Source organism: Periplaneta americana, chromosome 16 (genome assembly GCF_040183065.1).
Source record: "Periplaneta americana isolate PAMFEO1 chromosome 16, P.americana_PAMFEO1_priV1, whole genome shotgun sequence".
NCBI classification, from domain to species: domain Eukaryota; kingdom Metazoa; phylum Arthropoda; class Insecta; order Blattodea; family Blattidae; genus Periplaneta; species Periplaneta americana.
The window spans coordinates 167,076,883-167,103,855 of NC_091132.1; the positions used below are offsets into that span (position 1 = coordinate 167,076,883).

At 35.1% G+C, this 26,973-nt stretch overlaps 2 protein-coding genes across 2 annotated transcripts in view; both read right to left on the bottom strand.

Moving 5' to 3' along the window:
- Window positions 1–16,309, bottom strand: part of LOC138691812 (zinc finger protein 234-like) — an 82,989-nt gene extending 66,680 nt beyond the window's left edge. Inside the window, exon 1 of the mRNA XM_069814264.1 lies at window positions 16,130–16,309. The gene's annotated coding sequence lies outside the window, so the exon portion shown is untranslated. The remainder of the gene's footprint in view (window positions 1–16,129) is intronic.
- LOC138691811 (zinc finger protein 235-like) lies at window positions 1,602–24,175 on the bottom strand. Its single transcript, XM_069814261.1, has 5 exons — window positions 23,948–24,175; window positions 14,077–14,177; window positions 12,201–12,386; window positions 8,329–8,411; window positions 1,602–3,727 (listed from the first exon to the last, which is right to left on the bottom strand). The coding sequence occupies exons 2-5, from the start codon at window positions 14,170–14,172 to the stop codon at window positions 2,701–2,703; spliced, it is 1,392 nt and encodes a 463-aa protein (XP_069670362.1). The 5' UTR covers window positions 14,173–14,177; window positions 23,948–24,175; the 3' UTR covers window positions 1,602–2,700.
- Window positions 24,176–26,973: the final 2,798 nt, after the last annotated feature.

The following is a 26,973-nucleotide window of genomic DNA, read 5'->3' on the forward strand; positions in this document are numbered from 1 at the left end:
AGGTTGTTACTCTCAGTTGGAAGAAGGTTTTGTCACCAAAAAATACCATTTGAAATAAGATGTTGTACTGCCGTATATTATTTAAAAAGGGGTGTCGATAACTGATGTACTGCTACAAGTACCTACCCAAGTTTTTAATTGGTTGTGGAGGCTCTTAAATCTCAGGAAGAAAAACTTTTCCAGCAGCGCAATATATTCAAGACTAATTTACAAACATATTAATACGAATTATTCTTGCAACGAAAACGGAGGCTCCCTGGATCGAATAACCGTACCTATTTCAGTTATGTAATTACTTCATTGTTTCATGTGGTATTGTATGACGTTATGACTAAAATACCTATGTTTTTGCTTTTATTATAACATTCGACCACAACTAACTGAGTAGATAAGATTTCGCGCCCAAGAGAGATGGAGTTCGGGGTTTGAGACGACTTACAAACCACAAGTAATTCTAAACATGTTATTCAATGTAGAGTATTTTGCAATACATAGAACTCTTACCTATTAAGTATACATTACCGTAGCTCGCACAAATACGTAATTAAGGATGAAAAATATGTACCTATGTTACTGGATAATTAATATTTAACATGTGCCGCGTGTATATTTGTAAAATTATTCCATCTCTTTCATTCTTTCATAAAAAACGCAACACAAATCGGTCATAAAATTTCAGTAAGGTATCTCCAAACAGCATTAAATTTAACTGCAGTACACATAGCTAATTATTAGTGTCAATATTATATAAAGTTTTATGTGCGTAAGCTTCTGTTTAGGCCTACCTTATATGCATTTTTGTGCCCAGTCCTCAATTCACTCCTGAGCTTCTGTAATGACATAGAGCCTACGTCACTCTAAGGGAACTACACTTTCCAATGATGAAAGAATAATTTAAATCTATTAAATAGTTCCTTGAGATTGCCTCATACAACCACACAAACATTCTCTCTTTGTAATATAATATTTAGTATATTATAAACACAAATCCTATCATATCCGTATATTAATCCGATAGCTGTCCAAGGACTCCAAGGCCGCCTTAAATAAATACAGACTCATTTGTTTTATCTTCATTACTTGTATTTTAATCTGCCTGGCCGTGATATAAACAGCATTGTTATTTTAAAACTGAACTATATCTCCATATGATATTGCAGAATTCCTGCACGGAAATATTATGTACTTCGGTATATCATAGTAATATCTGTTCTCTCAAAATTTTCCATAGAATAAAACTCATAGGAAATGGTATTTAAAGAAAGTTTTGTTATGTCATATTTCTCATTAAATCAATAAGTGAGATATTTCGATTTATTTAATTCAGTCCCCCTTATAGCCCCTTATAAATAGAGTATTTTGAATTACATATAGCTTATGCCCTAAGTTACAATGAACTTAATTTATATTCCAATTTTCATATATATCTGCTCAGCAATTATTGCGTGAAAAGGTAACAAACATCCAGCCAGACAGACACACATGCAAACAAAAATAAAAAAAAAAGCGATTTTCGGTTTCAGGATGGATAATTATACATGTTAACACCAATTATTTTTGCAAAATCGAAAATTACCAGAAAATTTTTGGATACAGATTTATTAGTATATATGAATGCTTATCTATTGCAATTATAAAAAAATTGTATTGGTCAAAACTTTTTTGAGCAGTGTACACAAATCCGCGGAAACTGATAATGTAAAATTAAAACTAACACTTATTGCAAACGCCTTAATATTAAAAATTGTATAGCAATTGTTATAAATATTTATTTTGTTAGAAAATTTGGCAACGAACACTGAAGTTTAGGAATTTACAAATTTTTTACAATTCAAAATTACAAATGTCAGACACTGTCCTACAATATGAAGGGGTGAAAATTAGATAGTGCCATGTCACACCTTTAATAAAATAATATACTGTGTGAATTCATTTCTTACACATGTGGAGAAACTACCAGTAAAATATTGTGAAAATTACTCAACAAATGAACGTAGCGATACGCAGGAGAAATAATGATAGCTCAACTAATCGCATTGTACTCTTAAACATTTAATACTCGCTCTTGTAAAATGCCAGTGTCAATTAGAACTATATCATTCTCACCCCTTCACATGTAACATGAAAGAAAATATGTTATCAATCTTCTTAAGCTATCCTGTTTCGAAGAATAAATTCCGATGTATCTTTGCATGTGTGCATAAATTTTCCCCTCTCCATAAATAATTTATATATACAGTGCTTACAAATTATCTGTAGCCTGAGTGTAGGCGTATATGCCTAATTAGGTTTGCTTTAAGTGTGAAAAATTTTCTACAGTAATCACACTTCAAAGTCCTTTCGTCTGTGTGAAGGAAAGACTGTGCTTTCAGATGTGAAGATTTGGAAAAACGATTTCCGCATTCATCGCATTTACATGGTTTCTCACCTGTGTGTAAGGGAATGATCACTCAGATCATCCGATATTGAGAAAGACATTGGACTGACATTACATGTGTATGGTTTTTCTATCATGTGACTCGTCAGTGAAGCTTTAAAGACGCCACCTGTGTGAAATACTTTTCACATTGATCACATTTAAATGGCTTTTCCTCTGTGTGAATGTGGGAGTGATATTTTAGAATTGCGGATTGTGAGAAAGATTTTCCACACATGACGCATTTCAACGACTCTTCCCTGTATGTATGCGAGAGTGAATTTTTAGAATCCCTCTTCCTGAGAAACACTTTCCACAGATATTGCATTTGAATGGCATCTCCCCTTGTGCATGCGGGAGTGATATTTCAGACTTCCAGGTTGTTTGTAAGACTTTCCACACATGTCACATTTGAAGGGCCTATCCCCTGTATGTGTGCGGGAGTGGACTTTTAGATTCCTTGTTCCTGAGAAACACTTTCCACAGGCGTCGCATTTGAATGGTCTCTCACCAGTGTGAATGTGGGAGTGATATTTCAGGCCTCCGGATTGTTTGAAAGATTTTCCACATATGTCACATTTGAAGGGCCTCTCCCCTGTATGTGTGCGGGAGTGAATTTTTAGATTCCCTGATCCTGAGAAACATTTTCCACAGGCGTCGCATTTGAATGGCGTCTCACCGGAGTGAAAGTGGGAGTGATATTTTAAGCTTGCGGATTGTTTGAAAGATTTCTCACACATGTTGCATTTGAATGGCCTCTCTCCTGTATGTTTGCGGGAGTGAATTTTTAGAACCCCTCCTCCAGCGAAACACTTTCCACACACATCGCATTTGAATGGCCTCTCCCCGGTGTGAATGCGGGAGTGATACTTTAGGCTTGCGGACAGTGAGAAACATTTTCCACAGATTCCGCATTTGAATGGCCTCTCCCCGGTGTGAATGCGGGAGTGGTATTTAAGACTTGTCAACTGTGAAAATGATTTTCCACAAATGTCGCATTTGAATGGCCTCTCACCAGTGTGAATGCGCGAGTGATGTTTCAGGCTCGTCAACTGCGAGAAAGATTTTCCACACATGTCGCATTTGAAACGCCTTTCCCCCGTATGTATGCGAGAGTGAATTTTTTGATTCCTTGTTCCTGAGCAACACTTTCCACAGGCATCACATCTGTTACACTTATTAGACTCATGGCTTAAGTTACAAGCAATTGAACGGTCAAGGTTGTAGCTGCAACACTGTGTTAATTCGTCTTCATTACGAGAAATTACGTGGCATTCTGATGATCGACAATTTTTAACATTACTTGCATTGCTGAAATGAAAATTTAAGACTCTAAAGAACTGGTAAACTCAAAATAAATGGGCATTCATATAAAGACAGAGAAATCGAATCAATCATAATTGAACGCTAAGTATTAAAAGTATATTTCCGATTTTGACTCTTTGCTATATAGAATGAAATATAGAATTGGAGTGAGTCACAGAGCCAGTGATGATCGCCTGCCAGCCTGTTTGTAGTTCAGAATAGTAAGATTTACAACACTACAGTGGCTGTAAAACGGAATATAGTAACATAAATAAATATAACATTAAATGATAAGGAAATAAACGTCTGTAGCAGGGCCACCGACAGAATTTATGGGCCTCTATTCAATACAATACTGTACTCTGACCCCCATTGAGAATAGTAACAATTACAAGTTACAAGTTATTCTAAACATAATAATTATTTGCAAAATAAATATTTCTATGATAAATTATCTAGCTTCAATTAGTCAGGTAATCTTTTCCTACTTTGATTTTTATTTTAATTGCAATTGTAAAAATAATACTAATTGTAATTTTTTTGTAATTGTAAATTCAATACTAATTGTAATTTTATTCATCATATTATAGTTGGAATCTCCTGGTAGAGGGGCAGAGAAGGCCTGACGGCCTTATCTCTACCAGGTTAAATAAATAAATACTAATACTAAAAGATAACCCCATACACAGATACGAATCTAAATTATACACTTTTATTACATTGAAAACTTTTAGCAAATCTTCACTTTAGCACAATATATTATATTCATAAAACATTATTCCTAAACACCTATAATTTCTAACTTGCAGTCCGACATCAACAAACAATTCTCCTTGACTCCAATGATGCAAAATTATCAATTAAATCATCAAAATTTAAATATCTAGCAAGATGGCTTCCAGATAAGGAGATGAATGTTACTCAGTCGTTTTTGACACATTGTTGATATGAATACATTTTTTATTTCCTTCATTTTGCTGAAGGATCTTCCAGCATCAGCAACTGTCACAGGAATTGCATAGAATATTCTAATGGCTATACAAATATTTCGAAATAAACTGTCCAGTTTTAATTGCCTCAGACTATTTAGGAGCTTCATAGGTTTCAGTGGGGTTGGCCCTAAATTAGAGGATGAATTGATTTTAAATATTTCGACTCATCACTGATCTCTTTGTTAATGTCATCATAATATTTTTCACGCAGTCTAGCACCCATATTAATATCTCCCAATTTTTTCTGTCTCTCCTTGTGCTTCTCAGCTCCTGACTTATGCCTGTCCTTATCCATTGTGCAGTTAAAGTATAACTGATAACACTAATGAACAGAATTTACTAGACAACAACGACAACGAAAAGACGAAAGTATCAACACGAAATATACAATGTACTGAAAAGGAAACGTGATCCTGCGACTTCGGTTTGGCAGTCATTAGCATATTGCAGTGGTAGTTAAAAAGGATAAGCCAATAAATAATTGAACGTGTTCGCTACAAGCGACAGGAACATAGTTCAGGGAAATGGAGGGGCCCCTCGAGTGTCGCGTCGGTCAACGTTAATGCTGCATACTGACATTTTATTATATAGAAGTCAAATATTTACATATGAAGTGGTAATTTGTATTAATTCTACTATTGTTGAGTTAATATGTCAAATTTCTGTAACAAATATTCTTACAAAATGTTACAGTACTCGTATGTATCTACAAATAATTATTCATGATAATAACAAGTAATTAGACTCACATACCCATGAGTGAAAAATGTATATCACAAAAGAAAAAAAATTCCGCAAGTCAAATTAATAACATTACACAGAAACTTGATAGCAAATTAAAGAACCATATGCATGGGGGATGTCCTGACCAAAAATCAAAACATTTCAAATAAAATTACAACGCAGGGGGCATTTTGTAGCGTAGTTATAAAAAAATAGTAAATATTTTATTATTCAGAAACTATTTGCCCCAGGAGGATGAAACTCTGTCAGTTTTTTATTGCAATCAATGAATATGTGTGGTAAAAATTTCATAAGGATTGACTGAATAGTTTCGGATTTACAAATTTCACTCAAGGGTATCCTTAGTCAGACGGGCCCTTATTGCTCACGGGCCCATATGCATTTATCCCCTTTGCCCCCCACTTCTCGTCAGCCCTGTCTGTCGCTATAAAATGTATTTAAAATTGAAGTAAGGGGAGAGGACGGTTATTTTTAAACATTTTTTTTTTCCATTGCGTGTAAAATACTATTTCTTTGTACGTAGAGACCTCATGGCTATAGCAACTCAACCAAATATAACAGAAATTTTGTCCCGTAGGAGTTATTTTACATGCCAGTAGAGCTACTGACATGAGCCTGTAGCATTTAAACAACTTAAAATGTCATCGACCTGGTAAAAGATGGAACCTGCAACCTCGGGCAACAAGGCCAGTGATATGCCAACAAGGCCAACTTTATAAAAATGAAATAGTCGGAGATGAGAAACGTAATTTACGACACAAACTAGTAAAGCTGTACTGAATATGAGGAAATAAAAAAAGAAATTTGAAATCTCAACCAGACATCAAATATACAGTCATGAAAACTTGAAAGTAACCATTTCGACCAAAATTAAGACCAGCATATTTCTTTTCTGTCTTCATTATTTGCAAATTCATATATGCCATTGATAGACGCATATGAGACGTAACTGCCCTCAAGAGAACAATTGTCTACCTGAATGTATGCAATTGAAATATATATATATATAAATTACCAAATTTCAGCATTTTTTCGTTATATTATGCGACATGCCTCAGGATAATCCTTGAAGTTTAGGCACATAACTATTTGCCTGGTTTGTACTTAGAAAATGCTCATTCAATCATATGAGTAAAACATTTATCATTATTCATTTGATTTCAATAAGATACTCGCAAATTCTAAACCTCATTTTTGTATTTCAGTAGGAATTTTTTTTAATTTTGGACAACCCTGGAACCCAAACTATTTACATTTCACACGATTTTCCTTTCAGAATTATGCATATCGTCTTAAGATCTCTTGATGAAAAAAAAAAAAAAAAATTATTTTTTATGACAGTCATGCAAGTTTTATTTTTCAAATTCGTTGAGTTGACATGGAATGGCCCATTTATGCATTCTTCGAGGCAGCAGATATGTTGGGAACTGTGAGCCATAATTAGTGTAAATGTAAGTTCATGTATTGTGGGTCCCTATCACAATGGCATGGCGCGTCCTGAGTTGCGGATTGAGGAGACGGCCTCCAGATATGGAGGGTAGCTGTGAATATATTGAATGAGCAGTCGCGGACAGCCGATGGTGGTTGATATTCCAGCTTGGGGGTTGGGCGAAGGGCTAACAACCCATCACCGTAAAAAACAGCCTGTTATGAATCCTTCAAATATTGGGCGAATCCAGAAATGCATATAGAGTGTTAGTTGGGAGGCCGGAGGGAAAAAGATCATTGAGGAGGCCGAGACGTAGATGGGAAGATAATATTAAAATGGATTTGAGGGAGGTGGGATATGATGATAGAGACTGGATTAATCTTGCTCAGGATAGGGACGAATGGCAGGCTTATATGAGGGCGGCAATGAACCTCCGGGTTCCTTAAAAGTCAGTAAGTAAGTAAGTAAGTAAGTAACTAAGTAAGTAAGTTCAGTGTAATTTATAGTAAATTATGGGTTTTTACCCCATCCGTAAGCATTAAAATGTCTTAGTGACAGGTTCATTCTTCTCTATATACAAAAGTGGAAAACTCTTGTGTTCAAGAGACACTGATGAAGACGTAACATCATGTCGAAACAGGCCGTCTGTCCGAGGTATATAACTTTTAAAAAAATTTTAACACTTTTTAACGTGTGACTAAACAATTTTATGTTTAAAAAAATGTTAATTTTTATGACAGTCATGCAAGATTTATTTTTCAAATTCGTTGAGTTTACATGGAATGATCCATTTATGCATTCTTCGAGGCAGCAGATATGTTGGGAACTGTGAGCCATAAGTAGTGTAAATCTAAGTAAATTATGATTTTTTACCCTATCTCTAAGTTTTAAATTTCATAGCGACAGTTTCATTCTTCTCCATATAGAAAAGTGGAGACCTCTTGCGGGCAAAACACATAACAAAATGGAGTGTACGGCAATGAAAAAACTTCTCAGTAGCAGAGTAGTAGAACACAGCCAAAAATAGTAAAAATTAGTCAATTTTTCGAATGATCAGCTATACATGAAAAATCCTGTATATTGAGGTGTCAATATGGATAACCAAATCCATATGAAGGGTACACGGGAAAAACGAACAATGTCACATTTCCATTAGAGGTGGGATAGTGATCTATTTCAGTATATTACTGCAAAATTGATTGATGTTTCTACTTGAAATGAAGGAAATGATGAGTGTTTCCGTGGTTTTAATTCTCCTTTATCACTTTTAATAAAAATAACACTAAAGCTTGTAGTAATACAGTGAATTAGATAATGACATCACCCTTAAGAGCATTGTGACATATTAATAGAAACAGTATTATACAGCTACCCGAACATTTAAGTCCTCATACAATCATCAAAGATTGAAAGAAGAACTGAAACATACAAACTACACTCACCTCTCAAGCAAAACTTTATCTTCCTTTACAGATATTTCTACTTTCTCTTCCTGATGAAGTCTGTTCAGATCGAATGAGTCTTCCTGGAAAGGTGAGAAAATAATAACCATAGCTTTAACTGACCACACAGATGATCTGTTCTTTCAAAGTCACAGCTGAACTTCAATCCTAATGATTGCCATTCAATTTTTTTTTTTAGTAATTTTATAATGACTTTTATATGGAATAGAAGTATTTTCTCCAAACTGTTTCCATATCCTTCCTTCAGGTATAGTTCCTTACATTCAGGCTATGTGTATGTATTAAAACGCATTGGAATCAAGTTTCAACATTGAAAATATGTGCACATGGTGTAGAAAGTTCCTATAGTTTGCGGAACCAATTCATCTTACAATATTCGAGATAAATAAACAGGAATTGAGATTTAAACATCACACATATTAAATGAATTTCATGTTGAAGATATACCGATAAGCTGTCACAATTTGACTATAATTATATGTATATTTACCGCCTTTGCTTATCATACAAGATGAATGAGTTAATTAGTCATATTTTCCTCATTAACGTTTTCGGTACGTAACATGTACCATCTTCAGATGTTTGTATATTATTTTAATTGTAAACCAAGCCTGTGGGTGCATGTATCTGGACTGAAATGGTCAGTGTTTTTGTGTATGCTGTGCGGTGTCGGTGAAGTGTTGTCATGATTACACAAATGATCACCTTAATTCTTATATGCTATTTGGTACCACACTTTATCAAACTTGAATTGCAATGTTTCTGTCGTTGTTTAAAACACTATGTAAGACACTGTTTAAAAACTGTTTAAAACGATTTAAAATATTTAAAAGCACTTAGTTTTTACATCACTTTGACTATGTGAAGTATGTGATCACTGCTGGTTGGAAGTTAGATGAGGCACTTGTGGTGATCTTGTTTAGCGTTGAGTTGGACGCAAGGTCGTGACATGCGTCCAACCCACCCCGGCGTCGGAAGAATCGTCTCAGTTTTAAGTTCCAACTCTTGGGTTCCCGGCGCCGGAGAGAATTTTTCTCCATTCCATTACTCTTTCTTCATATGATGACGCAGAATATCTGCATGGAAATATCATATGTACTTCGGTACATTATAATAATATATATGATATGCGTAAATCACTTCGTGATTTAAGACGGCGCACAGTGGTCTAAAATCCATATTTAGGAGGACAAATGCAGAAAAATGACATGTAAAAAAATGAAATAAAACCCTTAAATTATTTTTCCTATATAATTGAGTAACATTGAATTGATCATCTTAATCAACGGAGGTGGCTGCATAGCGAGATAAGAAGCCGGTAACATGCCACATTTCGCCACCCAGCATTCTTACTCAGCAAGCGCAGCGAGTCTGCCGTTTTCTTTGTGCTGTAACTCTGTTGTAACTGGTCGATTTCATTCATATTTGGTACCAACATGTCAAGTACTTCTTTAGGTATCTAGCACTGTTTGTTTTTGTTACATTTAATGTTATTATAATATGTAAAATTAGCATGAATGGACACGGGACAAAATATAAATATAACCATTGAGTGCAGACTTTGCTAAGGTAGAGAAAAAAAACCCCCTTTGGTTCGTCCAAAAATGATTTTTTTTCACTTCCTCCACTGTTTACCTCTATTTTAAATCTAGTCTTAAGGTGCGCAGATCTGCGGAAGTAATAATTTATGAGCACTATTCTTTCGAGGTGTAGTAGTGCAATTTTTCTCGGTTGCAGTTATTTCAATATCTGTGAACCGAATTTGCTTCCGCAGTATAATTCAGGGAATTCAAGATGACAGCTTGTTAATTATGTACCAAATAAGCTTTCCGAGTGTCCAAAAGGTGCAATAGTACATAAAATGTTATATTTCCCCCCCCATAAGATTTTGTCTAAATGCATCCCCCTGTAAGGGGCACTTCTGCTTATACCAACGTAAACAGAGTTTGTACACAAAACAAATGTACTAAGTGTAACTACTGTATACAATTTCATAAAAATCTGTTAGATAGTACAAAAGTTACTAATTTTGTCTAATTTAGCCCCCCTATAAGGGGTAGTTACACTTAGACCAACGTAATGAGAGCTTGTATACAAGACATACATGCTACCTGTAACTACATTGTAAAATTTCATAAAAACCTGTTAAATAGGAGAAAAGTTACTAATTTTGTCTAATTGTGCCCCCTATAAGGGGTAGTTCTCCTTACACCAACGTAATCAGAGCTTGTATACAAAACATATATGTTCCCTGTAACTGTTCTGTAAAATTTCATACAAATCTACCAAATAGGAGAAAAGTTACTAATTTTGTCTAATTGCGCCCCCTATAAGGGGTAGTTCCCCTTATACGAACGTAATCACAGCTTGTATACAAAACATATATGCTACTTGTAACTGCTTTGTAAAAGTTCATAAAAATCTATTAAATAGGAGGAAAGTTACCAATTTTGTCTAATTGCGCCCCCCCTATAAGGGGTGGTTCCCCTTACACCAACGCAACGAGAGCTTGTATACAAAACATATATGCTACCTGTAACTGCTGTTTAAATTTCATAAAAATCTGTTAAATAGGAGAAAAGTTTCTAATTTTGTCTAAATGCGCCCCCCTGTAAGGGATAGTTCCCCTTATACCAACGTAACGAGAGCTTGCATACAAAACATATATGCTACCTTTAACTACTGTGTAAAATTTCATAAAAGTCTGTTGGGTAGCTGAAAAGTTATTAATATGTCCCGCTAAGTTTGCATTCTAGACCACTGTGAGGTGCTTATTCTGTCAGATCCCGGCCAACTAGTCACTCATTACGAGTGCACCTCAGCACATGTGTGGACTTCAGTCCTAGGTTCATAGATATCTATGACGTAGTGCAGAGGGCAGCCACTAGAGGGAGCCCAAGAGTTGGAACTTAAAACTGAGATGATTCTTCCGACGCCGGGGTGGAATCCTGTGTGGCTTAGTGGATAAAGCGTCAGCATGTAGAGCTGAAAACCCGGGTTCAAATCCCGGCACCGGAGAGAATTTTACTCTGTTCCATTACTCTTTCTTCATATGATGACGCAGAATATCTGCATGGAAATATCATATGTACTTCGGTACATTATAATAATATATAACACCTTATAGGCCTAATGTTAACTTAATTACTATTTTCTATAAACTTAAAGCTGCTTCACAATAAACCGGAAATGGAAACGGCAACGAAAACGAGAAAGGAAATAATGTTAAAATAAATGTATTTAAATGTGAGCATTCAGAATAGTTAACTGTGAATGCTCGCATTTAAATACATTTATTTTAACAATATTCCCGTTCTAGTTCCCGTTGTCGTTTCCGTTCCCGGTTTATTGTGAACCAGCCTTTACTTCTTAGCAAAGTTCGATGGCATTGAATCTTTTCCTGAATTTTAATAAATCTGTATCATCTTCATCATCATTATCTGCCATACAGGTTTATAATATAATCCCAGAAGGATTGTTACGGTCGACAAAAGTTTTAATAAACATATTTATGAGTTTAAATATCTGATTTGAGGACTAGCATAGCAATTTCTACATCAATAGCAATAAACATATATTGTGAAGTTGCAATAAAATCCTGTTGCTGTGTTTCATTTTTTCCATGCATTCGAGATAATCCTTTCTGTAGCTCACAACAAATATGTATTTGCGCAATATTATTTGATTTTATGTTCAAAAACGAGAGCTGGTTAAGTTCAGAAACTATTGCAAAAAAGTAATAAATAAAATGAAAAAAGGAAAATTGATTAGTAATATTCCCAGATTGTTAATGCCTCTGTTATACTTAAATCACACTACCTATATCTGCATAATGATATTGAAACACTTACATCAACTTCAGACTTCACCATAGGATAGGTAACTGGCTGTGGAGTGTCTTCAACTTCACATTTCATCATGCGAAAGCTAACAGGCTCTGGAGTGTCTTCAAATTTTACCCCAGATGTGAGATCATAACTATGGTCCACACATTCTGTTTTGATGCCTGGCAGTTGTAGATGCGATAAATTCCCTTCCTACAATACATGAAGATGTCATGAATAAATTAATTTACCCAGGTTCAAGTTGACAGCATTGGTAACAGCTATCAATCAAGTTTTGTATTGCAGTCAGTGGATAATTATTTCAACACAGGCAACAATTTAGAGAAGAAAATTGAAGGTAGAAGAGATACGAGCCTTTAGGGACATGTGGAATGATAGATAATAAGCCAGGTGTTCCATTCTGAAAAGAATTTACATGCTGTAATATGAGTAAAAGAATCTAACTCATTATCTACACCATGTGAGTAGACGTCTTCTCGAATTAACAATAATAATAATAATAATAATAATAATAATAATAATAATAATAATAATAATAATAGTAGTAGTAGTAGTAGTAGTAGTAGTAGTAGTAGTGGTAGTAGTAGTAGTAGTAGTATAATAGTAATAATACTAATAATAATAATAATAATAATAATAATAATAATAATAATAATAATAATAATAATAATAATAATAATAGTAATAAAATAGTGCAGTACAAAGCATACAATGAATATAATATATTTAAGTACACACAAGAAGAAAAATTATGATTATATATAGCTCAACTCATCACATTATAGATATACCATTATCGGAATATTGGATATTTTATTACTGAAGACATAACCAAATTGGAATTATAAAAAACATAGCAAAAGAAACAAACATTGGAAATATCCAACCTCAAGGTTCTTCATCATAGAGGAGGCAAAACCTACGGCTTTTAAAATCCCCACAGGAATTATGTGACGTTGTATGACGATCTCCGACTTAAGCTTACCAGCATACATCCAAATATAGAATAACTGTGCAAGAATCGGCAGGCTTATCCATCTCATTAATGTGACTACTAACATTTATTTATTTTGTTTAGTTAATAAGTTAAACATTATCCGAACTTTAGCCTTGATTTATTAAAAAAACGAAAATGATTTTTTTTCTACTAACAGTAACTTAATTAGTTAATACTAATATAAAATAAAATGAATTAAATTAATTTTAATTCATTAATTGTGTTTTAAAATATAAGTATACGGTACTGGTATTAAAATGAACTACAAAAATGATAAATTTGCTTATGTAGGGAACAAGAGTAAGGTGTTCTGACTTAAAAAAGCGGTCCCCAATTGAAAAAAGTTTGAGAACGCTGCTTTAGCAAACTCGAAAAGACACAAATTCACATCTCCATTGTGCAATGATTTTAAATGGTACTAATTACAGGGCTATCGGTTCTAATAATATTCTCCATCAATGCATTTACAAGTAAAAATTCATACTGTTCCTTTTAGACATGCGACAGTATCATTGTTGTCAAGTCTGAAAAAAAAATATATATATTATTACTTGCTCATTGCAAAACTTATAGTCCTCATTTCAAATCTACATTTATCCTGCTTGGTTATTTTCTTACCCAGCAGCATTTTTAGTAAATTTTAAAGATGAAAAACTGAATAAATCTTTCATCCGTGTCTCTGGAGTACAATTAAGTGGTAATGTACATCAATACTTGCACTGCAATAATAGACTCAGATATCTAAACTACTTAGTATGTTTTTAAGTTCTTGTACACTGTTTCACTACTAGCACTGTATTCTAGTCAATAAATGATAGAATATACTTTGACGAATGGAACTGTTAGACAAACAAACAAAATACATACTAAGTATTTTCAGCTTACCTCTAATAAAGCCATATTCTCTTTTATTTTATATTTGTTATCTTGCGATTCTAGGCTCAACGGGTCAACCTCAGCTTCCAGCTTTATCTCATCCATGACAACTGAAAAAAAAAAATGGTCAGTAATTGAAAGTGAGTTACAGAAACTGAGCTGTGGAAAAAATCCATAAGACTTTTTTATCCAACATTTTAAAAAATGTGGCTAACCAGTAACAATGTTACCTAGAAATACGAACAAATTATTTAGTACAAGTGTTATTATGACGAATTATCAGCTATGTCTAGTGTACAAGGTGTTTAAAAAACACGGGGCATAATTTCAGGTATGTATTTCCCACATGTGGACAATCAAAATAGTTCATTACAACATGTGTCCGGAAATGCTTCATTTCCGAGTTATGGCCTTCACAACATTGAAATTCACCGGAACATTTTTCTTTCCGCAGGTCGTTGTCATTACAGAAGCTGTTCAAAATGTCCACCTCCTTCTTGAATACAGACCTCACATCGATGTCTCATTGACCTGCGAACACGATCCCAAACTCCAGGAGTATTGTGTATGTCCTCAGAACATGCCACAATTCGATTCCGAAAGGATTCCAAATCAGGCACTGGAGACGAATAAACCAATGATTTTAAATGGCCCAACAAGTAGAAATCGAGAGGGTTCAGACCAGGTGAGCGTGGAGGCCAAGCAACTGGGCCACCTCTACCTATCTATCGATCAGGAAACTTCGATCCAAGTACCGGCGAGCCGTACGACTGAAGTGCGCAGGAGCGCCATCATGCAAGAAGTGAATGTGTTGACGATTGATCAGTGGAGTGTCTTCTAAAACATGAGGTATGGTGTTTTCCAGGAAGTTTGTGTACGCCTGCCCCATAAGTCTGTTTACAAGTAAATGGGGTCCAACTAATCGATCACCAATGATACCGGCCCACATGTTGAGGGAGAACGGCACCTGGTGATGAGATGGATCAGTTGCACGTGGGTTTTCATATGCCCATACATGCTGATTGTGGAAATTTGTTATGCCATCTCGTGTGAACTGTGTGCTTCATCTGTAAATAATACTAAGGCAGGAAAGTTCGGATTTACACCACACTGCTGCAAGAACCACTGACAGAACCTAACTCGTGCAGGGTAATCTGCTGGTGACAGGGCCTGTACACGTTGCGTTGCAAATGATAAGGATACAATTGATACTCTTTCAACAGTCTCCAGACAGTCGTATGAGGAACATTGACTTGCAACGCTACCCTTCATGTGCTGATAGAAGGAGTCATGTTCACAGCCTCCAGAATCTCCTCCTGTACTTCTGGAGTTGTAGATCTTGGTCGTCCCCTTCCCAAACCAGGAGAGTTAAATTTTCCATACTCGCACAGACGGTAATGGATTCGTACAAATGTCTTCCGATCTGGACATTGTCGCTGTGGGTACTTCTCCTGGTACAAACGACGAGCCAGCACAGCATTGCCGTCCGCCTTACCGTACATGAAGTGTATCTGTGCCAGCTCTTGATTTGAATACATGTCGCACAGTATAACGCCTACACAACACTGAATGTAACCTTCGCCTCGGAATGAACTGTCAGAGTGCCCTCTTAATGTCTCCTTTAACGGCAACGACCTGCGGAAAGAAAAACGTTCCGGTGAATTTCAATGTTGTGAAGGCCATAACTCGGAAATAAAGCATTTCCGGACACATGTTGTAATGAACTGTTTTGATTGTCTACATGTGGGAAATACATACCTGAAATTATGCCCAGTATTTTTTAAACACCCTGTATACATAAGGCACATAAATATTTCTACAAAAATATATTTACTAATATCGATTGCTAAAAATGTCTGGTTATATAACCATATGATTCGATTCATAATTTGCTGCGCAATACAAAGCATGTAATTTACATTTATCATTGAATGTGTCGAACAATAGAGATACTGTCAGGGATATTAATATTAACCGCCTGCTTTTTTGTAGTTTACTGCAGTTTCAATTTGTGTAATTGAGAACAACTCGTCATTGTTTCTAATGCTGTTTTTGTACTCGCCTTCATTAACGTGTCGTCGGGGTCTGAGATTTCGCTGGAAATAAAGTCGGGTAGTTCAGTGTAGTTCTTCGGTTTCAGACATGTTTTACCATAACCGGAATATACCTCATGAATGTCACATATAAATGGAATGAATAACTGTGATGGTGTTGTTAAGTTTTCTTTCTTTACACTGAACGCAATCTTTAGGCACGTAACACACTATAAGAGTTTTCGTTAGCGAGAAATGTGTTGCGAGAAAGAGGCGAAGAGCCTTCCTCCACACACTTGGCGAGTTCTCGCTATCATAGATCACACCTCGCTATGATCACAGTCTAGTATATACAGTCGCGAAGTTCAATACGTAGTAAATATGGAAACATTAGATAGTTGCTTACCACTAGGATCGCTAATATCGCCTCATTACAGGCAATGCAAAATAGTACCGTCACAGTCTGTTGTTTCTAGCACCCTCAAAACTCAACCTTCGTGACTGTATATAGTAGACTGTGCTGTCATCATCTATGCACTGCCTTCATGCAGGAAGCATTTTTCACTCGAAATCACTCGTTGGGGGAAATATTATAGGTTACAGTATGTATTTACGTATATTGCCGTACTTAAATATATAACCTGTAAGTATATTGTCGTACTTTACAAATTACGTACAAACGCTATGTTGCATCTGAGTATTCAGATGATGAGGAAATGGAGTTACATGAACATATTTTGTTAATGAAAAGAAAAAGTAGGCCTAAAATTAAAGCCAGAAATACCTGAAAATCACATTGTATCTTACGAAAATAAGGGCGAGTTTTGGACACTGGTTTCAATCTGAATAATGATACGTTTAGGCGTTGAGGTTGAATGGACCTCAGTTTTTTGCCATTCATGGTATGATAGAGGATTCTTTGCTATGTTCTGATTAAAATTATGTAAACTGTTAAGACATATAGATACATTAGTTCAAATATTTAAATAATACTATTAAATCTCATAAAAATAAAATACAGCCCTATTTATTTTCAGATAATCTGATATATGTCTCCAGATTTCTTCTTTAAATTTCGTGTTTTTATAGTTTTCATTCCGTATATCATACAAATAGGCCTACGGGTGACATCGTAAAAGTTCGATAAGTTTCTGACTGCAATTATCAGCCATCTCTCCTCATTTTCAAATGAAAACAATACAATTCATCGCCACCTGTGATATCAATCGTCATAAAGAGTATAAACGTCAAACATCTTTGATAAATGTGCCAAGAAAATTCGCTGAGCTACCGATTCCAGCGAGAAACTCGCGCGAGGTTTTTGCCTCGAACGACAACCTCTTTGAGTGTGTGGCCGTCCACTTGAATCCATGTTATCAATCTTTGAATTTTCTCGCAACACATTTCTCGCTAGCTAAAACTCTTCAAGTGTGTTACGGGCCTTAGGAAGTTTGTTCGGAATAATTTTATATTCAACAGAGAAATCTAGAAAAGATTCTTCGGCTTTCATAATGTCTCACAATTCACATAATGTGAATTTCGATTCACTTTCATATCGACGAAGTACAAGGGACTTCCATAATGTATTCACTACGCGATACTAAACATCATCGAGCACGGCACAGTAATATTAGGAGATACTGACAGTTGAAAATTTAAAAATAATGACGAATGATGAAATATATTACGTTTACACGTCGTCACTTATGAGGTTTATATGTCCTCATCTATGACGTTTATTAATGCTATATATTAGGAACTTTCAAACAGGTGTTTTTCAACCGATCTACTTGTCTAATGAATAAGACGCTGGACAAACAGTACGGAACAGGTTCGAATCTACCCTTCGGCAAGGTAGGTTAATTTACGACGCTATATCAACATCTCAGGTTATTTGAAGGTGATAATGCCGGTGAAATGAGTCCAGGGTCCAGCATCAATAGTTACACAGCATTTGCTCATATTTGGTTGAGGGAAGACGCCGAAGAAACCGGGAATCGAATCCGGGTCACCTGATGTCGCGGCCAGAAGCGCTAACCGTTGAGGCTGGTTCACAATAAACCGGGAACGGAAACGACAACGAGAATGAGAACGGAAATATTGTTAAAATAAACGTATTTAAATGTGAGCATTCACAATGAACTATTGTGAATGTTCATATTTAAAGACATTTATTTTAACATTATTTCCGTTCTCGTTTTCGTTCCCGGTTTATTGTGAACCAACCTTTACTCTACAGGTGTGGACTCGTGATAGATGTAAAAAGTCAACGAACTCTGTGTCTATCGGTACGTGAGCTGTTGTTTTGCCTCGACGTTGCCACCAGTTCGAATTGTGCAGTGGTGTGAATTTAGAGGGTTTTAAATTGAATTTACACGAAAACCGTTCACGCTATTGATATATGCCAGAGGGATAAATTATTCTTTATTGCATATCCTATCAATATGAATAAAAATCACGATACTATTAGCAATAGTTACCGTAGAAGAGGTTGTTGAACACGAGTAATAGCTTTTTTTTTTTTTCTAAAAAAAAAACTAAGAACTTTCCACCAATATCATATTATAGTTTTTTTTTACATACAACATGAGCTATTCGCTCTGAAAATCTACAAGGCTATCTCACTTTCACACCCTGTATAAGTTCATTTATTCCTTAGTGCAAAATCGGATATTGTTACAATTCCCATATGTTATATCTATTTCTGGTCAATGTAGAGTATCCAACGCCCACTGAACGAATATTTCACACTTTTATCACTGCCATTGCGCTATAAACCAATTTTCGGCAATCTAATGTAAATGACTGCCTACAGATATTGGAAAGTTTCAGAGAAAATTCACAAATTCAATCTTCTAATACGATTTTTTTTTTTTGTTTTTAAATAATTAAGTAATTTGCTGGGAGACATCGTTAGATATAGACCACTCTTACACTAAACTTAAGTAATTTGAGCTTATTAATCAGATATGATTCTACTTACTGTTTTTATACGCTCACCTGGTATGTAATTTTTATTTTATACATATTTCATTGTTATTGCCCATCCAAAGATCGTTAGGAACGATGCATATTACTTAATATCTCCTATCTTTCTTCAAATAGTGTTTATATGCCATGTTAATTTTAATTTGTTTTCATAAGTTAACAATCATGCACATTGGGAGCAACATATAAGAAATTATTTTCCTACACAATCCACGCTATATTCACGTTGTTTTCAAATGATTAATCGAAGATGGTTTGCTTATTGTTTATTACAAGCACATTTGTATGTAATTTCTATTCCATACGTTTTTTTTTCTATCCCACGATCATTAAGAATGGTGAATATTATTCATGCTTGTTTCCTGTATTTCTTAAAATAATGTTATGCGGCATGTTAGTTTTTATTTGTCGTTATTTACGTAAAAATGATGCGGCAAAAAATAAATAATAATAATCATTTCGTACTCACTCCACATCCTATATATTCACTTTGTTTTTCAGTGATTTATTAAAGAATGTACCGGTATTTAAAAGACTAATAATTTAGAAACATGTTAGGCCTACATAAATCATCCTTGTGCCAAAAGAGAATGCTCCCTGGACCAAATTGTCGTATTTTGCAGTGGTCGCCAGTACTCGCTGAAATGAGTAATAATATAATTATGTTGTACGTAGCAAGCGTGATATATTTATTAATTTGTGCTTTGTGAAGTTATTCCATTTCTCTGTTTAATATGATGAGTTAAAAAAATGCAAAGAAAATCAGTTATATTATTATTATCTTGCACATAGCAAGATCGATTATTCAATTGATAGGATATTTTATGAGGTTGTCATGACTGATATATCTAGTTATACTAAATATTTTTAGTGTAAAACTGGCCTATGTCTCTATAGTGGGCGGGACATAAGTAACATTCACCCTATTTCTTAGCGTGACGACAGCTGAAAGCAACGATATATTAATATATTAATTTACTGGAATAGCTCTTGTAAGAATATGTGCGAAACCATTTGAGGTTAATTTATCTCCCATATGTGAAATGTATGACGTTATGCAAAAAGCATCCAAGCCACAAAAGTAAGGATCTACGAAAAATGGCTTTGAAGTTTCTGACCAGGGTAATATTTACTTACTTACTTACAAATGGCTTTTAAGGAACCCGAAGGTTCATTGCCGCCCTCACATAAGCCCGCCATCGGTCCCTATCCTGTGCAAGATTAAGCCAGTCTCTATCATCATACCCCACCTCCCTCAAATCCATTTTAATATTATCCTCCCATCTACGTCTCGGCCTCCCTAAAGGTCTTTTTCCCTCCGGTCTCCCAACTAACACTCTATATGCATTTCTGGATTCGCCCATACGTGCTACATGCCCTGCCCATCTCAAACGTCTGGATTTCAAGTTCCTAATTATGTCAGGTGAAGAATACAATGCGTGCAGTTCTGTGTTGTGTAACTTTCTCCATTCTCCTGTAACTTCATCCCGCTTAGCCCCAAATATTTTCCTAAGCACCTTATTCTCAAACACCCTTAACCTATGTTCCTCTCTCAGAGTGAGAGTCCAAGTTTCACAGCCATATAGAAGAACCGGTAATATAACTGTTTTATAAATTCTAACTTTCAGATTTTTGGACAGCAGACTGGATGATAAGAGCTTCTCAACCGAATAATAACACGCATTTCCCATATTTATTCTGCGTTTAATTTCCTCCCGAGTGTCATTTATATTTGTTACTGTTGCTCCAAGATATTTGAATTTTTCCACCTCTTCGAAAGATAAATCTCCAATATTTATATTTCCATTTCGTACAATATTCCCGTCACGAGACATAATCATATACTTTGTCTTTTCGGGATTTACTTCCAAACCGATCGCTTTACTTGCTTCAAGTAAAATTTCCGTGTTTTCCCTAACCGTTTGTGTATTTTCTCCTAACATATTCACGTCATCTGCATAGACAAGAAGCTGATGTAGCCCGTTCAATTCCAAACCCTGCCTGTTATCCTGAACTTTCCTAATGGCATATTCTAAAGCGAAGTTAAAAAGTAAAGGTGATAGTGCATCTCCCTGCTTTAGCCCGCAGTGAATTGGAAAAGGATCAGATAGAAACTGACCTATACGGACTCTGCTGTATGTTTCACTGAGACACATTTTAATTAATCGAACTAGTTTCTTGGGAATACCAAATTCAATAAGAATATCATATAATACTTCCCTCTTAACCGAGTCATATGCCTTTTTGAAATCTATGAATAACTGATGTACTGTACCCTTATACTCCCATTTTTTCTCCATTATCTGCCGAATACAAAAAATCTGATCAATAGTCGATCTATTACGCCGAAAACCGCACTGATGATCCCCAATAATTTCATCTACGTACGGAGTTAATCTCCTCAAAAGAATATTGGACAAAATTTTGTACGACGTCAACAAAAGTGATATTCCTCGAAAGTTACCACAGTTGGTTTTGTCCCCCTTTTTAAAAATAGGTACAATTATGGACTCATTCCATTGTTCTGGTACAATTTCCTTTTCCCAAATAGCAAGTACAAGTTTATAAATTTCGCTATATAATGCACTTCCACCCTCTTGTATTAATTCTGCTGGAATTTGATCGATACCTGGAGACTTGTACTTTTTCAGATTTTCTATCGCAATTTCGACTTCTGAAAGGGTGGGTTCGGGTATAAATGGCTCAGCAGTTTGTATTTCAATATCGTCCCGATCATTTCTATTTGGCCTATGTACATTTAGTAGTTGCGCAAAATAGTTTTTCCATCTGTTTAGGATTGATGGAGGGTCTGCAAGCAAGTCACCATTCTCATCCTTGATCACGTTTACCCTTGACTGATATCCGTTCTTAAATTCCTTTATACCCTTATATAAATCTCGAATGTTTTTATTCTTACTATTTGTTTCTACCTCATTCAGTTTTTCCTTCAAGTAACCTCTCTTTTTATTCCTAAGTGTACGACTTGCTTCCCGTCTTTCATTGAAATAATTATCTCTCTTCTCCTCAACTGGATCCTGTAAGAATTTCAATTTTGCCTGTTTCCTTCTTTCTACTACCATGCAACAATCTTCATCAAACCACGGTTTCTTTTTCTTAGTTTCATAATAACCTATGCTCTGCTCAGCTGCAATTTTGATACTATCTCTGATATTTTCCCACACGCTATTAACATCTAATTCTTTCTCAACTTCGTCGGAACTTTCTAAAGTGGCAAACCTATTCGAAATTTCGACCTGATAATTTTGCTTAGCTTCCTCGTCCTTTAATTTCAAAATATTGAATTTAGTAATATTAACTTGTTGCTCTACTCGCTTGGCTACTGATAATCTTTCTCTTAATTCTCCAATCACCAAATAATGGTCAGAATTACAGTCTGCACCCCTGAAAGTTCGAATATCTACTATACTAGTATGTCTCCGTTTATCTATCAAGATGTGATCTATTTGGTTGTGTGTCAATCCATCTGGAGAAGTCCAAGTATATTTATGTATATCCTTATGGGGGAATGTTGTACTTTTGACAATTAAATTTTTCGATGTGGCAAAGTTGACTAATCTAACTCCATTGTCACTACTAATTGCGTGTAGGCTCTCTTTTCCAATAGTTGGTCTAAAAATATCCTCCCGTCCTACTTTAGCGTTGAAATCCCCCAATAAAATTTTCATGTGATACCTAGGGAACTGATCAAAAGTATGTTCCAATTCCTCATAGAAGCTATCCTTTATATAGTCGTCTTTCTCTTCTGTAGGGGCGTGAGCATTTATAACTATGATGTCGCACCATCTACCCTTAAGTACTAAATATGATAACCTGTCACTGATAAATTCGACCTTTTTTACTGCTGATTTTATTCTTTTATGTACAAAGAATCCTGTTCCTAATTGGTGATTATTGTTTCCTTCCCCATAATACAACAAGTAATCTCCTATTTGTGATATGCCATTCCCATCTAACCTAACCTCTTGTACTCCCACAAAGTCTATTCTATATCTAGCTAGTTCTTTTGCTACTAATGTTACCCCTCCTGTTCTATAAAGACTAGTTACGTTCCAAGTGCCAAATCTCAAAACCTTATTCCTTTGCTGTGGTCGTGCCAGAGAATCAGTCCTATTCCGAGGCTTACTGTAGGAATTCGTAACAAGCTGTTTTTTACGGTGATGGGTTGTTAGCCCTTCGCCCAACCCCCAAGCTGGAGGACCACCCCTTATCGGCTGTCCACGACTGCTTATTCAATATATTCGCAGCTACCCTCCATATCTGGAGGCCGTCTCCTCTATCCGCAACCTGAGGACGCGCCATGCCGTGGTGATAGGGACCCACCAATATTTAAAAAGATAAAATAATCACAGGGAAAATTTCTGTATACGTATACCAGACAACAATTATCTTGAAATATTAAAAAGAGCAGACTGTCTGAGTTTAGCAGAATGTGACAACTGTAATAGTAAAAGACTGACGTAGGCCTGATGAACATAAAGTAGCCTATGACAATATTTTAATCAAGACCAACCTATATTGACTTAAGCCTATCTTCGATATCTCCCCACACCACATATGGACCTAACGTTAGATTTGCGTTTCGTTACGGATTAGGCACTGTAGGTTAAATGAGATGATAGATAAGAAACATAAAGCCGTAGTATGTGACAAGATTAATGGTTAGTTGAGGTAATATCTAAGTGACGGTGAAGTCAAAGTTCCGATATGTGAAAAAGTTTCAATATTTTAAAAGAGTTTTCTCTCCCGTACGTACTGCGAGATATATCAAACCTTCACTTTCATTTATGGACAATGAAATCCGTAACATATTTTCTCAAAAGTAAAAAACTGGAACCCACCTTTACCACAATTGCACTTCCAAGATACGAATGTCCAACTTGATTGGAGATGGCCGATATTTCACAAACCGATATTTTGTCACAGATGAACCTGTGACTGATGACGCGAAATATCTGTGACAAAATATCGCTACCGAAATCTGCTCCGTATTCAGTAGTCTGTGACTGAAATATCACTAGTGATCGATTCAGTACCCTTATCTCTTAGGAACAGTGAGTCTGTGACGTTCTCACAACTTTCTCCTCTACGTCGTGAGTTTGCGCATGCGCATAATACAGTAACAGCAATCGGGCGGTGACATTTGATTATTTTTTCGTGATATTTTCTTCAATATTATTTTTTGCAAAGTGATGATTTGTTGCAAAGTTATTAGCGGAATTATAATAATATAATTATCAGTCTGAAATTTTTGTTTTCATAGTTAGTCTGTAGCCTATACATGTTTTATAAATATTTTATGCATTCTCCGATATTTTTACATTTTCATATAACTGTGAATTTATATTAACTTATATATATTTTCCACTCAGTTTTTACGCAGTAGCAATATTTTTTCAGTTATACTTTTAATAAAATTATAAACAGAATAGTTAAAGGAGCCTACAACATTATCTTAATACTGTCACTGAACGTTATGCTCTTCCGAACTTTCGAAGCATTTCTCAGAAACCGACAACAGTACCTATAGTATTAAAACCGAACGAGACAAAACTGGCTAATATGGTGGGCAACTTATTTGACTAAACTAACCTTGAGGTAGTTTTCTTCGTATTCCCCTTATACACTTTGCATATACGAATCTGTGACAGGTCAGGTTTGGTTAGTTTAGGCTTTGCTATGCCTTGCATATACGATCACCTACATATCCACAAAAAATCAAATTCAACGATTTTCATTTCCGATATCACCGAAACTACCTCAGCGCTAGTTTAACCCGATCAACTGCATCTCCACAAAAAATTCCTTATAAATGCAATGATTTTCACGTCCGAAATTGCCAAAACTACTTTAGCGCTAGTTTCACTATCTTATTATAAATGATGTGATTACTTCCGATATCACCGAAACTACCTCAGCGCTAGTTTAATCCGAACAACTGCATCTCCACAAAAATTCCTTAGAATGCAACGATTTTCACGTCCGAAATCGCAAAAACTACTTCAGAGCTAGTTTTACCGTCTTATTATAAATGATGTAGTGATTACACGATTTAAATAATACCATTGATTACCAATACCACTTTATCTTTTGTAAAATCCTATCTGAACAACTGTTTTGTTTCGTAATTATTTTCCAATGTTTTTCCGAATAATTATGTTTCGTTAATTTTTATTCTATGACTGAATATTATAATGTTAATGCACGACTTAAAATAATTATCCATTATATTATATACAATAAAAATGATCAATTTTTAAAACGATTAGGATAATCACATAACCTCAATTTCTCCATATCCAACTACATTTAAAAATGTTCAATTGATTCAATATTTATAATATAACCTCTTGGTACAACAGGTTAACTTTTGACATTTATTTATTTATTTGTTAATGATACATGTACATAATTTATTTGTTGGATTTTCCCATATAAATCACTGATGTGTGGCGCGTATAGAGAAATCGCATTCACATTTCATTGCTCTTCAATATTTCCTGCTAGTTTTTATCGGTGTGACAAAATATCGGTGTAATTCATGCATATTGTCACTGCCATCGTGATCTAGACCAGGCCGTAATGCAGGTTGTGTGACGTCACTCGATGAGTCGGGCTTTTCTATTTGAGTATACGGAGCTGAGTGAAATATATTACTTTATAGCGTGTCGGCGCTCAATTTTATTTAGTGTAATGTGTGTATAAGACCCCTTCACACTTCTTATTGCATAGTATGTTGCAGAAATAATTACAAAACTGTGTTGTTTTAATGTGAACGGAGTTTTACATGTTAACATAACCTGGTTGCATCAACATTTTAAGTTTGGAATGGAAGCTATTTTGAGATTTAATAAAGAAGAATTATTTATATTGTGATTTTAATTTAGCACATCTACCTTCCTTACTTGTAGGTACAAAATTTACTACAGTCCCTCCTATGAAATTAGTGTATGTACAGTTGTGTGTTAATCTGGTAGATTAGATATATACAATTCATTACAACCCAGTATAGTAGGGAACAAATAAATAATACAATTAAATTTTTATTCAATGTAATATGTGCATAAGTTCCATTTATGTGTTGCATAATGTGGCAGGAATAATAAATAAAACTGTGGTTATTTTTATGTGAAGAGAATTTACCATGTTAACATAACCTATCTGCGTCAACATTTTAGCCTTAAGTTGAGAACGAAAACGGTTTTGAGATTTAATAAAGAAGAATATATTTTTAGGATAAACTTCAGAACACGGTTACCGTCCTTACTTATAGGTAGAAAATTCACCACAGTCCCTCCTATGAAATGTACATACGTTATATTACTTAGTAGCGCTGAGGTATAGTTCCGGTAATTTCTGAACTGAAAACAGTTGAATTTATTTTTTGTGGAGATGCATTTGATCCTATAAGCAAGGCATATTAAAATCCTGAACGAACCGAACTAATTTGTATATGCAAGATGTATGAATACGAAGGGAACTACCTCAGCGCTAGTTTAGCCCTAGTAACATATTAAACTAATCAGACTTCAGACTGGAGTACCGTCTGAAACGAATAAATACAATTGAAGTGTAGACAAATTGCATTTATAAGTTATACGTAGCGTTATGCTTAATTATAATGCATAATTGCGAATATTACTGATAGAATAAACATAACCTCTAACTTCAACACATTAAAATATGCGTGCGATGCAACTGAAAATTGTTGAAACGTGCATAAATGAATGTGCAAGAATTTCGTAATGATAACTATAGGGTATAATTTTTCGTAATATACTATATGTATCTCGTTTTTAGTTCAAATTGTGTATATTATCAAACGTCGTATTATTTACTCGTATAATGTAGGTTATTCACAAATAAA